This window comes from Cyprinodon variegatus, unplaced genomic scaffold, assembly GCF_000732505.1.
Source record: "Cyprinodon variegatus isolate N-32 unplaced genomic scaffold, C_variegatus-1.0 Scaffold361, whole genome shotgun sequence".
NCBI lineage: Eukaryota > Metazoa > Chordata > Actinopteri > Cyprinodontiformes > Cyprinodontidae > Cyprinodon > Cyprinodon variegatus.
In genome coordinates this window covers 403,760-417,623 of record NW_015150814.1, presented here as the reverse complement: position 1 = coordinate 417,623, position 13,864 = coordinate 403,760, and the positions used below count along the sequence as shown (strand labels likewise).

The window sequence follows — 13,864 nt, the reverse complement described above, 5'->3', positions numbered from 1 at the left end:
ATATATATATATATATATATATATATATATATATATATATATATATGTACTTGTAAATACAAAATTTAAGCAGAATAATTGTTGATACAAATAGGTAAGTAATGACAAAGGAAGAGATGTTTGCCCCAGAGCTCAAACCTGAAAGAATTTGATCAACTATACCTTTTATCTAGAAAGCACAGATGTTTAAATATATGCTTCTATTTGTTAGCAAAGGCTGTAGGAAAGTGTAGTTTGTCTTTAAATGGTTATCGCCTGGCCACCCTTATAAAAATGTTCTGGCTACGCCTCTGTAAGAGACTCCTGGTTGTGCAGAAAGTGTGAGAAGCTGCCATGCTGGTACCTTCACCCAGAGGGCGTCCCTCCTGATCTTGCCCTGGTCCTGTTCGGAGCAGATGAAGCCCCTCTTCAGCACAATCAGACCCTCCAGATCATCCTGGACCTGAAGGTCGGTGGTGATCAGGAACGCCTTGAAGGGACGCCGCTTCCTGCTCTGCTCGTGAACTCCTGACATCTCGGAGGTGTCTGTATCAGCGGCAGCGGCTCCACGGCGAGAATTAAGCCCTCTTTCTCTACGGACGGTAAAGAAAATTGTTCTCATTACGAGGAGGAAGCGGCAGGAGTGCTGCGGTTTAACCGTTCACCTGGAGGAGTGACGGCGACAGGTAGCCGCGGTGAAGCTCGCATTAAAACTTTATCTGTTCCCACTTCCCGCTAAATCCCTCCTCCGTCGCAAGTTCTTCACTTCATAAAACAAACTGGAAAAACTAGCGGAGGAAAACTTACCAACTTTTTCAACTCCGACCGTCAACATTTCCCCTCACATTTAAAAGGAGCTCCGCTCAATAACAAACCGCGAGGCGAATAAGGAAGCGGAGTGATTGACGGCTGAACAGCCAATAGGGTGCGAGGGAGCGAAACACAGGAAGGAGTCTGACCAATCAGTGCGCTGGAGGGCGTTGCCGACGGCGGGGGGGAAATTCCACAGCAATTGTTGACGCTCCATGCAATTTCGGAAACAGACACAGACACACACACACAAAACAGCGCAGGCTAATTAAAGGATGTATTTTTATTATTATTATTAGTTCATATAAATAGAATAGAAAAAATATATTTCCACACAGCTCTTCTTTCATTCACAGTTCTCAGCATTCCCCGTACAGTTCATCCTTCAAACAAGATCAGAAAGTGCAAATGTCACGTCCTTCAGAAAAGTTTTCATGGCATCAGTTTTTTCCCCACTATAGTCATGTCAGTTTGAATTCATGTTTGAAAGAATGACATCATGCTCTGGGATCCCTTCAGGCTGTATAAGGTGTGCAGTGGCGAGGCTTCACCAAAGAGGTGTCAAACTTTTCCACTCCACTCCCCATCTAAACCCACAATGAAAAATGTAAACAATTCAATTTCATTTCCTTCCATGTTCCATTTGACAGTCATATTTATAGGTCGCCTCAATTTAGGGTGCAAAAAACAAAAATAACAAAACAAGGACTAAAGTTGTTTGTTGCCGTTTCACATTTTTCCATCTCCATGCATGTAATCAGGAATGTGTGTGTTTTTCCTACTATGACAGGTTAAATAAACATTTTTGGAATGAAACATGTTTTTGCCCAATTTCTATAGGTATCCAGTGCATTTCAATTCATTTAAGCCATAAAGTAACCCCCCCTAATCTAGACATTTAATTAAAAAAATAACCTTTAATCTTTAATACATGTTAAACATCTTTCATTTTTTTGTGAGATGGGAACATTTCAACAATAATTTCTAGAATTTCATTTGGTCATTAAGTCTCTAATCAGTGATTTTCTTCCTTTAAAGGCTTTTAAAGTGTAAGCAATGATCCACAGTGTTCAGAGGTCCATCAGTAGAAAGCTTTCTCCTTCCGGATGCCAGCTGGTTTATTTATTTTTTTTTAGGTTGGATTGTATTTATCGTCTCATCCAGAAGACAAAAGGCAGCTTCTTAAAAAAAAAACAAAAAAAAAGTCTCTGCGATCCTTTTAATCGCTGAATCAGCGTCTGGTGTGAGCGTCTCCTTCTGGTTGTGTTTCTGTCATTGTGAAAACCAGAATGACTGGCTGCAGTGTGAATCACCAGCCGTCGGTGTGCAGCTCTTGTTTTAAATGGGTCCAGGTTCTGACTAGAACTGAGGGGTCGAATGATCGGTATTGACGTAGTAGGTGGTGAGCTCTCCTTTCCCCTTCACGTTGACTTTTCCTCGCAGGGTGACATCGTACCCCACGCTCTGGATGATTTGGGACGTCTCCTCTGTCACCTGAGTTCAAAGAGGGGGGGAATAAAACAAAATGTGGAGTTTATAATTGTTTTTAATCCCATTTTTTTATTCTACAAAAAAATAATTACTAAATAAAAGGAAATATGGTTTAGTATCTTGTTCCTACAATTGGAATTTGCAGAATTAACCTGCTTTAAACCTTTTTTTCCCCCACAGAGATAAACCCCTGCGTGTGTTTGGTGTTTTTCTGACCTGTATCTTGTCCAGCTCCCCTGTGCTTTCCATCCTACTGGCAACATTAACAGAGTTCCCCCAGATGTCATACTGGGGTTTATGGGCTCCAATAACTCCTGCGATCACTGGGCCGTGATTTACTCCTGCAGAGAAGAAGGACTGCATGGTTAAAACTGCCTTTAAATCACACCTGTCTTTGCATCTGTGCTGATTTTATTTAAAATGGATAAATCCTTAACATAAATGCAACGCCTGACAGTGCAGCAAACATCCAAACTATTTCATTTATTTATTCTAAAAAAAAAAATATATATATATATATATATATATATATATATATATATATATATATATATATATAAAAACAATATTAATAATGCTCACAGCAGCAATAAAAATAAGCAATATTTGTGCATTCAGTTTATTTTATTCTATTGAACATTTGTTTTAGAAAAGTTTGGTTGGAGATAAAGAAAAACTTGCAGTAAATCGTTTTTTCTACAGATCTTAAGTGAAATTAAGTATTGGATGAAACTGATGGATACTCCTGAGACTTTATAGCATTTAGAAACAACTGTCTAAGTCCAATATAGGAAGGAAACACAAGAGAAAATATGAAATCACTTATTAAATTGAACTATTTAGAAGTCTGGAGTATTAAAAAACCCCGAAATGTTAGAACTATAAATATACAGTCATATATTTATATGACTGTTTTTTTTTTTACTGTTTTCAAGAATGCATAAAAAAAATGAAATTTTCTAGAGAGCTGTTCTAAACGAAATTTCTTTTTGTTTACACTTGTGTAAAAAAAAAGACAAAATAAATCTAAGTCATTTAAGTTGATCCTTTCTTCTTCTAAATGTGAAAAACCGTGACTTCAGGTAAGGAAGCTGTGTCTTTAATGGGAATGAGCCTCTCCAGAAACAGAGGAACATTCTTCTGCTGTACTTGGATCTACACATATGTGCAGGTTAGCTTTGCTCTAAATAGGCACCTTTAAGTAATGAACCCCACAGATTCACAGCCAGCTGCTGTTTGTGGGATGCAGTACTGAACCAGGAGAGTTTTTTAATGGGTTAGGGTTAACATACATGACTGCTTCAATAAAACTGGTCATAGATGCAGATACAGATGATGAGCACATAGATTGAAAACCCACAAAGCTGCTAATTAATGACCAATCATTTCAGGTGAACAGATTAGAGTTAAAACCACATGTAAAAAGTCAGAGTCCTATTTAGGTTTTAGTTTAAAGATGATCAAAACAATAGAAACAACTTTTTGTTTTTTATATTATTTGGAGACAGAGGACCCTGCCAAACAAAAACCGACATTATTTTACAGATAGAAATAGAAAATGATAGAAATTGATCTCACAATGAAGAAATTCACTCTGCATTTAACTCATCCCCTTGGGGAGCAGTGGGCGGCTATTGTGTGGCGTCCAGAGAGCAGTGTGGGGTTAAGGTTCTTTCTCAGGGACCCAGATTACAGGCTGAGGGGATTAAGCTGGGTTCTTGCAACCTTCTCAGAGAACAATCTGCTCTAACCACTAAGCCAACAGTCCCTCTGGATGGAGTGGAGACCAAAGACATTTTTATTTCTACTGCTTTACATTAGTTTGTTTTTAACCAGGATCGGTGAGGCTGAATGCAGCATGAGGCGAAACCTGGACCCCTTAGAGTCGCTGCAGCTCCATTAGGGTGGTACCTGCCATAGCAGGAGAGCTGGTCACCCATCATCAGCATCTGCTTAGTGTGAGGAGGATTCTCTTTTCACCTGATCTCACTATCTGGCTCCTGCTGAACTGTAATCCTCTCAATCAGGTATTAAAGCAGAGCGACATCTTAAACAGAGCAGGGTTATAAACACTCAGTGGAGCTCCACTGGTATTTCCCAGAGAGAACAACAGGACTGGCAGGTTGGACGGTTTCACTGATGAGGACGGGTTCACTGACAGAAGTGAAAGGATCTGTAGAAGCTGCAGCCTGGAACATTATGATCAGTGTGATGGAGTAGGTCCAGGTTCCTAGAGCTAAATGCAGGCGCTTCCTGGAGGATTAGTGAACGGATTGGACTCTATGCTCCCCTCTTGCACCCAATTTATCATCTGGAGGTCCATCCATCCATTTGGTGCTAACTGGACTAATCTGAGGCATCAGTTTCACTTCCTCTGTGACGTTCAGGTTATATCTCTGAGGGTTGATCTTGATTTTCATCAAATAATGCAGCACCTTTTGCTGCTTAAAATGTTACTCAATTTTTTTTTGTTTTTGAATTTTGTTTTTTTAATTTTTTTTTTGCTTTTTAAGAAAATATAATGTTGCTGTTTTGCCTTTCAAGGGTTACAAACAGTGTAGCTGGAGTAAAATAATTAGAAGTAGGAACATTTAACTTAAAAACCCAGAGAGTAAACATAGAGTATCCATAGATAATTACCCTTTCCATCTAAAAATCAAAATCTGGATGACTTTATATTTTATATTTAATGCGTTTGATAATATCCTTTTTTCTTCAGTTTTTCTACTATACTGTGTGTATATATTCCTACTAAAATGCCTTCATGTATTTTGTTTTAACATGAGAAAATGTGAAGGAATAGGCCTAATTTAGGAGGTGTTAGCCATATATATAATGTCTTTCATCTGTTTAGACTTTTTCTAATCAGCTACTTTATAAAGAGCAACTACAGTTTGCTTTTTATTTATTTATATTCCCCCATATTGTCATTTGCAGCATGTATATTTTCTTATATCATTGTCTGAAAAAAAAGACAAAAAATCAATCATTTTTGTGTTAAAGAAACCTTTCAGGAAACACAGATCTGAATAGCATTATGTGACTTTCCAGTGAAGTATCCACTATCCTGAAGGCACATATTGGAAATCAGCTCACCAATACGGAGTTTAAAGTTGTTGAAAGAGTGCTGGTTGATTTTATCCAGTTTGCTCATCATTGCCATTGAAAACTCCACCATGGTGCGGACATTAGAGTAGGTCATGTCGACTTTCTGTAGGGAGAGAACATGCTTGTTCAGTCGGGCAGATAAAAAAAAAAAAAAGACTTTTCTTTTACTTTTTAAAAATTTCTTCAAGAAAAACTAACAGGATTGCTGCTTCCCTCTGCAGGCAGTGTTCAGAAAACCTCTGATGCTAACTTTGGACGTACAAACCTTATGCTCTTCTCCAACAGGGCAGTGCCTTAGTCCTGCGGCTGCCATGTAAGTGCTGCCAATCGTCTTGATCTTCTCAACCGAGGAGAATTTGGGCTTTGAGAGAAGCTGCATTGAAACACAGACAGGAAAATGGCCTTTAGAGAGAAGGAGAAGTTGTTATCTATCAGCCTCTCAGTCTGTCTGCACAGCCGTACGTCGTCAAAGTCCACGATGATTTCATTGAGGAAGCGCAGACACTCCAGGCCGTCTCCGTTGGAGCTGCTCTCGTTGTAGAACTCTTTGAACTGCGGCATGGATGCGAACATCACGCACACGCAGTCATATGACTCGCTGTACAGGTCCTGAAATATATAAAGGAGGTCAATGCAGATGTTTTACAATCACCTACCAGCAGAGGGCGCACTTGTCCTATATTATGCCTTTATTACATGTTTTACAGGTAAAATTGATCTAAGTACAGTAGATTCTCACTGATAAATGTGGTGATTTATAGATGTTTTCACAGAAAACACACAAACGTTTCTCCAAAGTGACATGAAACATTTCAGAGGGTTTAAGTGACATAAAACTTACCTGATTGCGGACAGCTTTGCCCATAAAGAAGGAGGCGACGTGAAGCGGCATGACATTCTGAAGGAGGAGCCTGTTGACGTTCTCCATGGTCTCCATCTCCTCCCGCTCTGTCTGGAAACAGTGCTCCAGCAGGAAGTCGACGCGGCACGTCAGCTCATCCTGACGGAGAATCAAAAACAAACATTTCAGCAACAGATCTGTATATGATTAAAAAACAAAACAAAACCCAAAGCCAAGTTTAGTTTAGAATGAAGAAACAAACCCGTCTAGCAAGTAGGAGGCACACGATGTAAAAGATGGCCAGCCATATGCCAGACAAGATCTGAGGGTCCTTCAGCACCCCGGGCCTGAACACAAAGAAATACAGATAACATTAAGTTAACCCACTTTACCGTCATATTTACTCAGTCTCAGTCTAAAGTGGGTCTGTGTCGTCCAGGAGAGATTCTTTCTATAGAAAGGGGCTAAATAAATGATGGTGATCTGAAACCGCAGAAAAGGATTCCCAATCTGGGCTCCAAGTCACTGACAAAAGCAGAGAAATCCAACACCTTCCCATGAGTTGACAGAGTCCCTCTCAGGTCCGACTGACAGACTAGTTCTTATCTTTAGGGGCTCATATAAACCCTCTAATCTCAGGATGGAGTCGGCAGGGCTGTAAAGCTTCAGTACAATTAATCTTAATTAAACAAAATTGAAGAAAAATGCAGGTTCTTGTTTTTCTGGATTCGGGGTTCATGTGTTTTAATTCATAATGGTTCATTTACGATGTTTTCACACTGCTGTTCGCTTCAGCGGATCGAAGCGAAAACATTCACAGCTTCGTTTAGCTGGGTTTGTTTTCTCAGAGATTTTTAAACCCAATGTCATGAGGTGGTAATAGGTCGTATCAGGGGAGCAGCGTTCGCCTACAGTATCTCATGATTGAGAGGAAAAGGTCCGACTCCTGGGGTTTCTGCTCCTACTTTAGTGTTTGATGTAACTGTGATCCTGAACTTCTTTATGTTTCCATAAGACACTTAAAAAATGTCTTTGGATACGAGCTCTTTGATTATTCTCCTCTTTTTTAATTGTCGTACTGCACCCGAAGCGCTCCAGAGTTAGGATAAACAGGGGTGAGTTACAGCTTCAGGGTCTGTCTCAGGGTCCTGGGTCGGCTTTATCATGGAGTTATCTGCTCCAGCAACTGGTTCAAAGCGCTCCAGTAGGGCTGCAACTATTGATTGTTTTGCTAATCGATTAATCTGTTGATTATTTTTTGGATTAATAATCAGTTAGGAAAAAAGTTCCTTGGAGAAGATTCTTTTACAGAATTTAAACCAGGTGAAACTAAATCTTTTCCACTTATAGTCTAGATAGAGCATATTGACAGATGAAAAAAGTTTTTTTTTTTAAATCTTAAATGCAAAATATTTATTTATTTTTTCTTTATGACAGTCTTTTTATAATTACTGCTCTAAGTGGATTGCTCTGTCAGCTAAATTCATGTTTTACAGTCTCTATACTCCAGTTAACGATTAATCGATTACTAAATTAATTGACGATTATTTCAATAATCAATTAATCCGATTAATAGTTTAAACTCTAGTTCCAAGGTCTGGTGTAGAAGCAGAGCCAGGGTGTGTCCCTGCTGTCGATCTGGTCCAGGGTTGAGTTTAAACCCCGTATAACATGCATCTATTATAACCAGTCCTGCTGTTTTACCACAGACTGTAAAACAGCAGAACTCAGACGTATTAATGAAAACTGAAAAAAAAACTAAACTCTCATCTAAAATATCACTTGCATGCAAAAATTTCTAAGCTCCAAAAAAAAAAAAAAGAAGCAGAAAATGTACCACTTCTCGCAAACCATCATCTGTCAATCAAAAATGGCCGTCCTGTACACAGGAAGGTCTCTAATCCTTAAAAAACTTTAATACATTAGAACCTCCTTCAGTCGACATTATGCAGGAGGATTGAAAACACTGATCCAGAGCCTTTGCTGCTGACTCCACTTTATCTCTTCATATGTTTGTGTTTATTAGAGTATTGCTAAAGAAGCCTTTCCACAAGCAGTGTGAACAGCATGGCTTTAATGCAAAGCTCACTCACTTGGTGTCATTATAGAGCAGATCCACGAGGCAGTAGGAGCTCTGGGCGTAGACGTGGAGGAAGAGGGCAAGGTAGACCACCACAGCCAGGGTGAGCAGGAGTCCCTTCACAGAGAAGCAGATCCTGACAAACGCCACCACTCCCAGCATGGCCAGCAGGCAGCAGTACAGGTAATACTGGGATGATGAAAAATCAGTGTAAATGACTTTGCCTTAATGTTCAAGTTTCAATCAAAACCTCTAATAGTTTTCACTTTAGACACATAAACCTGTTCAATGTTAGGATTCCTTCAAACACATTTATAGCTAATTAAGTATTTTTTCATGTTATGTTTAATTTGATGTAAAAAATAATGTCTAATAAAAAGCTAATAACACCTTCAGAAATGAATGCTAATGCTGAACAAAGCAAAGTCAGCAAATTTCCAAATAATTTCTGCAATCTGATGAACTGTTTCTCTGGAGTTCCTCACCGGGAAAGTATACAGCCTCAATCCCTGTAATGCAGTTTCATTAGTGACCGATGTGCATTCACGTCCTGGGACGAAGTACTGGAGGGAAAACAAACACAGTTTAACATGAATAATGGGAGACCAGAATATGAACATTATTTATGCAGCAATAACGGAGTAAAACAACCATCCATCCATAAATCCATTCATCCATCGATATATATCTATATATCCATCCATTCATCCATTCATCTCTATATCTATCCATTCATCTCTATATCCATCCATCTCTATATCTATCCATTCATCTCTATATCCATCCATCCATCCATCCATCCATCCATCCATCCATCCATCCATCCATCCATCCATCCATCCATCCTTATAGAGAACCTGTCTGGGTCAAAATAAAAACAACGGATACTCACAAAGTTGAGGACTGCCATGAGCAAAGTGATGAGAACACAGAGACTAACTAGTAGGAGCCGTAGCGCCGCCCTTGCGGTGTTGTTACGCGACAGCTTCAAGACCCACTGCACGTTTAACGGCAATTTGGAGTGCAAACTCTGAGGGGGGAAAAGGGAGAAATTGTAGAGTTGCTCTGAATTTGTTCCACTTCTTCTAAGTAGATCAACGAATTGAGATCATGTCTCTTTAAGGGAGATCTATAAAATATACTTCTTAATTGCTTGTGTCTGACAGTTAAGCCTGACTTTTTTAGCATTTTGCAAATGTATTAAATTCAAATTCTACACATCCTGAAACATTCATGAATTTCATTAAGACAACTGAACAAATGAGTGCATAGTTAATCTCATCAGACGGTTTGTTTACCTTCATGTATGCACTGAAAGAGATCACCAGAAGTGCCACCATCACTGGGAAAGTCACCCCATAGGAGACGGCCATTGGAAAGTTCCTGTAATCATTGAAAAGAAAAAAAAGTTTGGTTCAACCGTTCATCTTAATTAATATTTCAAGCTCTTCTTCAGATGTTCCAGTCAGCCGGGCTGCAGACTAACCTCAAGAAGAGATGATTGGTTGTTAGTATTAATGAGTAAAGGTGTACTTACTTTTCGGAGACAAGCATCTGGACGGTAAAGAGAGCCACAAAGATCACAGTGAGGCAGCTCACTGAATAGTGCAGATTCGTCACCTTCGATAGGCGGAACTGGAAAACAGTGAATTCAGAGTTAGCCCGTGAGATGCAAAGGCCATGCAATGTTAATGCACCAGGTTACTAGAGCTCCAACTTTTTCCACATTTTGTCCCAAAAAAAACAAAACATTTAAGCTGCTTTTATTGGGAGTTTAGGCAACAAATAGTTTCCAATAACTATGAAGTGGAAGGATACAGTTTTTTTGTTTGTTTTTTCAAATGTAATCACCCTATCTGATTCAATAATCATAAAAAGCCTGTTTTCAGCAGAGACGACTTCAGCAGCTTTTAACATGTGGAAAGAGAGATTTGTCAGAAACTCAGTCAGATTGGATAAAAAACAACAAAAGTTTTGTATTTTTCAGCTTCTAACAGGCTTTCCTCAAGGTTAGCTTTAGCTACATTGTTTCCATCGCTATGATTAGCTACCAAACATGGCCTTCTATCTTCCACAGTATTGATTGCGTGTTAAGGGGTCTTAAATTTCCACATGTAAGCTAAAAAATAGGTTGTATCTGTATTTGTCGTGTCCCAAACTACAGCATATTTTTGACTGAAATATAGACTTTCCTTAGCTTTTTGGCAACTAGTTGCACCTTATCAGGGGACTGCAACCTGCAGCTCCAGAGCCACCAGTGGCTCTGTGTTCCCTTCAATGTGGCTCTAAGGCAATAAGAAAGAGTTCTGTTGTGTTTTAATGTAATATAAAAATAAAATGTCTACAATGGGCCCTGCATTGTTGGTACAAAGTCATTTAATGCTTTAACTGTGCTTTATTTTAAGATAGGTTAAGTATTGTTCTTTATCTTTCATATTTGTGGTGGCTAAATTAGCTTGTCTCATTTTACAAAATGATTTTGTTTAAAGTGGAGTCATGATCTGCTATTTAACTCTTACAATCCCCCTGAAAGTGTCTATGAATTCGTGTTTAATCATTTTTGGAGAAAATAATAAATAAACATAGCTCATCCTGAGCCTTGTCCTCTCGAATTTGACTTCTATGATTAGACGTTCATGTTGATGTATTGTTAGCAAGGGAAGCAGTTTGCTTAGCGTCGCTTCTTGATCTCCAACACAATAGCCACACGAGCAGCAAAAATAACCGACTGTCTGCAGGTGAGTCCCTGATTGCTTCTGGTGGAATAGAAACAGGAGTATTGAAAGCAATACGGGCTAATGTTAGCATCCTTCAACAAATGACCTAAATAGAAGAGGACCAGGATCATGCTTTGTATGGAGGCACACTCTTGTGGGCTTTTCTGGTTTAAACAAAGAAACCACCCAGAAAAAACAACACACACAAAAAAAACACTCCATTCACACACCACGGATTTTCTGGCAGGTTTTACCCATAGCCAAACACCAAAACAAACTTTTCAACATAAAGGAAAAAGAGTCAGATTTCTAGGTGATAATGTTTTCAGTGCTGAAAATTGAAAATCTTAAGATCATTTCCTATGAGGCTTTAAATATTAATAAAAAAGTTTATTGTTGCTGTAGACACGTTATTTTTGTCCATCTTTGAACTGCAAAGCTTTCAGACCCCCTGCTCAGTTTTATTTACTGGTATCCAAGGATACAAGACTGGGTGCATCATGTTTTTTTTTTGTTTTTTTTTACTCTTACAAATTTATCAGATATCAGATATCAAAGGAAAACTCATGAAAATCTGTCATAAAACACAAAACAATTAAAGGAATATGAATATTTTCCTGTGTGGTTAAAAAAATAAATAGAAATACTGTACCTGATTCTCTAAGCTGAGGTCATTAAACAACAGAGTCAACCAGTTCAGCTTCTTTGCTTTCCTCCTGAACAAAAAAAAAAGCAATATAGAGGATTAGAACAAGCAAAGTTTAAAATTCAGACATGCTGACCGTAAATGGGAGGTGAACCTTACCCGGCTAAGTCCACGGTGTCCAGAGATCCCTTTATGCTGCTATCGATAGACAGGCTGAAAGAAATGAGGGAGTGTTACTGACGGCAATCTCTCAGATCAAAGGGTATTGCTGCTTTTATGTAGCTCTTTGAATGGATGTGTAATTAGAGTAAATGGTTGTGTAACAGATTCCTGCTGCTCACCGGTTGGGGCCGCCGGGGAACGGGTGCCCTTCCTGAATCAAACACAAACAAACTCTGTTAGAGTCGTGAGCCCCGTCATCACCTCCCTTCATCATACAATAGCGTGATCACGCTGCCGTGACACGGCGTGGCCTTTACAGCACAGCAGGGGTAGCGGCGCTTCCTCACACTTACAGTGGATGTGAGCCGTGGACGCTTTATGACGCCTTTCAGAGGCCTGAAGGGCTTTTTCTTCTCAGGGTTGCTCAGGTCAGCGAACGGGTGGATGTTCTTCCACGACTGGAGGTACTGAGACATCCGGACGGACGCCCGCTGCTTGTTCTCGCCAGCAGAGAGGCTGCTATTCTGGAATTACACAGCAGAGCGGCGCCAAATCAATACAAGACAATTAAACTGAAACGCAGAACCTTTCTAAACACATTTTAAAGAAATGTTTCCCTACAAACAGGCTGATGCCTACCGTGTTGGACCTCCGAGTGGTTCGGTTTGGCTTGTTGGGGTCGATAACCAGGTAGGTCTGTCTTCCGCTAAGATGAGGGTTCCGACTTTCCCCATCCCCTTCCTCCACCTCGTACGCTCCGTTCAGGTGCTGCAGGGTTTCCTTGGTTATGTGGACTCGCCTTCACGCAGAAGTTAAAACGTTTACTGATTAGATTCAAAGGAAAAAAACCCAACTTTAATTCCCTCTCTGATTCAAGTGCTTACCCAGGAAGTCCTCCAGACTCCATCTGATTGGCTAAGGTAACGTCGTTTGACCACACGTCGTACTGCCACTTCTGGGAGCCGATCACACCAGAGAGCACGTTGCCGGTGTGAACGCCGACCCTCATGTTGATGTCCACCTCCGTGGCCCGTCGCAGTTCACTGAAACATGAAATAAGGTGCAAATGCAGCCTTTTAGGTTTGATTTATAATTTAATACAATTCATTTCTACCTATTTGCTTGATAAGCGCTAAAATAAATCTCCCCTAATGATTTTCACTGTTCCTGAAGCTCTCTGCTCTGGCGCCGCCCTCCTATGCTAACATCAGGCGTCGAATATGAATCGAATTTCATTGTTTTTAAGCAGGAAGTATAGTAACCCTTTAAGCTCATTTCAATACCTGGAAAAATAAAAGCAAAGTTCTATATTTAGAGCCAAATAAAGCCACATTAAATCTGCATAAGCGTCATATTTGAATTTCCAAAGAATCGATGAGGCTTCCAGCTTTTGGCCATAAATATTTGCATCCTACTGCAAAGAACAGAGAGTACATTATGCAAAACATGTTTGCATGGTGAAAACATTGCAGCAGTGTGATGCTGAGCTGCTACTGTGGGGAAAAAGCCTGGGTGGGTTTAAAAACGTTCAGGTGAAACGTGAAGTTTGTATTAAAATGATGGTGGGTTTATTGTAGATTTTAAAGCTCCTCTGAAATACTTGGATAAAAACATTATTGTTAAAAGGACACAGACCTGATGGCCGTGCACATGTCCAGGCCCATCTGAACACAGTTAATAGCATGGCTGGGAATGGGGTCGGGAAGGCCGGAGACGCAATAGTAGCAGTCCCCTAGGATCTTGATACGAAGACACCCGTTCTTCTATAATCGGAGAGAAACAGGATTCAGCAACGAGTTTGACTTTTATAAAAACACATCATGGTTCATATTCAACGTAACCTGCAGCTTTACCTTTGCAATGTCATCAAATTTGCCAAACAGCTTGTTGAGGACCGCCACCAGCTCCTCGGGGGTGCAGGTGCTGGCCAGCTTTGTGAAGCCCACAATGTCTGCATACAGGATGCTAAACAAGCAGACAGGGAAAACGTTTGAGTTTAACAAGCAGCCAGATACACTGGAAAAAATGGA

General features: G+C 39.9%; 2 protein-coding genes across 4 annotated transcripts in view; both read right to left on the bottom strand.

Annotated features, from left to right (window-relative positions):
* Nucleotides 1–877, bottom strand: part of LOC107091977 (ubiquitin carboxyl-terminal hydrolase CYLD-like) — a 23,165-nt gene extending 22,288 nt beyond the window's left edge. The window contains exons 1-2 of one of the 2 annotated variants that reach the window (XM_015386239.1): nt 787–877; nt 344–572 (exon numbers count right to left, since the gene is read on the bottom strand). In XM_015386239.1, the coding sequence (XP_015241725.1) occupies nt 344–514 (171 nt within the window). In that variant the 5' untranslated portion in view covers nt 515–572; nt 787–877. The other variant, XM_015386238.1, reaches the window with a different exon arrangement.
* A 197-nt stretch (nt 878–1,074) lies between these two features.
* Nucleotides 1,075–13,864, bottom strand: part of LOC107091976 (adenylate cyclase type 4-like) — a 28,836-nt gene continuing 16,046 nt past the window's right edge. The window contains exons 7-26 of one of the 2 annotated variants that reach the window (XM_015386236.1): nt 13,688–13,799; nt 13,470–13,597; nt 12,719–12,877; nt 12,474–12,633; nt 12,188–12,358; nt 12,014–12,045; nt 11,832–11,885; nt 11,679–11,742; nt 9,847–9,944; nt 9,608–9,692; nt 9,202–9,339; nt 8,795–8,872; nt 8,323–8,498; nt 6,492–6,576; nt 6,230–6,388; nt 5,851–5,997; nt 5,654–5,761; nt 5,377–5,491; nt 2,497–2,621; nt 1,075–2,283 (exon numbers count right to left, since the gene is read on the bottom strand). In XM_015386236.1, coding sequence (XP_015241722.1) covers nt 2,149–2,283; nt 2,497–2,621; nt 5,377–5,491; nt 5,654–5,761; nt 5,851–5,997; nt 6,230–6,388; nt 6,492–6,576; nt 8,323–8,498; nt 8,795–8,872; nt 9,202–9,339; nt 9,608–9,692; nt 9,847–9,944; nt 11,679–11,742; nt 11,832–11,885; nt 12,014–12,045; nt 12,188–12,358; nt 12,474–12,633; nt 12,719–12,877; nt 13,470–13,597; nt 13,688–13,799 — 2,329 coding nt within the window. In that variant the 3' untranslated portion in view covers nt 1,075–2,148. The remainder of the gene's footprint in view (nt 2,284–2,496; nt 2,622–5,376; nt 5,492–5,653; nt 5,762–5,850; nt 5,998–6,229; nt 6,389–6,491; nt 6,577–8,322; nt 8,499–8,794; nt 8,873–9,201; nt 9,340–9,607; nt 9,693–9,846; nt 9,945–11,678; nt 11,743–11,831; nt 11,886–12,013; nt 12,046–12,187; nt 12,359–12,473; nt 12,634–12,718; nt 12,878–13,469; nt 13,598–13,687; nt 13,800–13,864) is intronic. The other variant, XM_015386237.1, reaches the window with a different exon arrangement.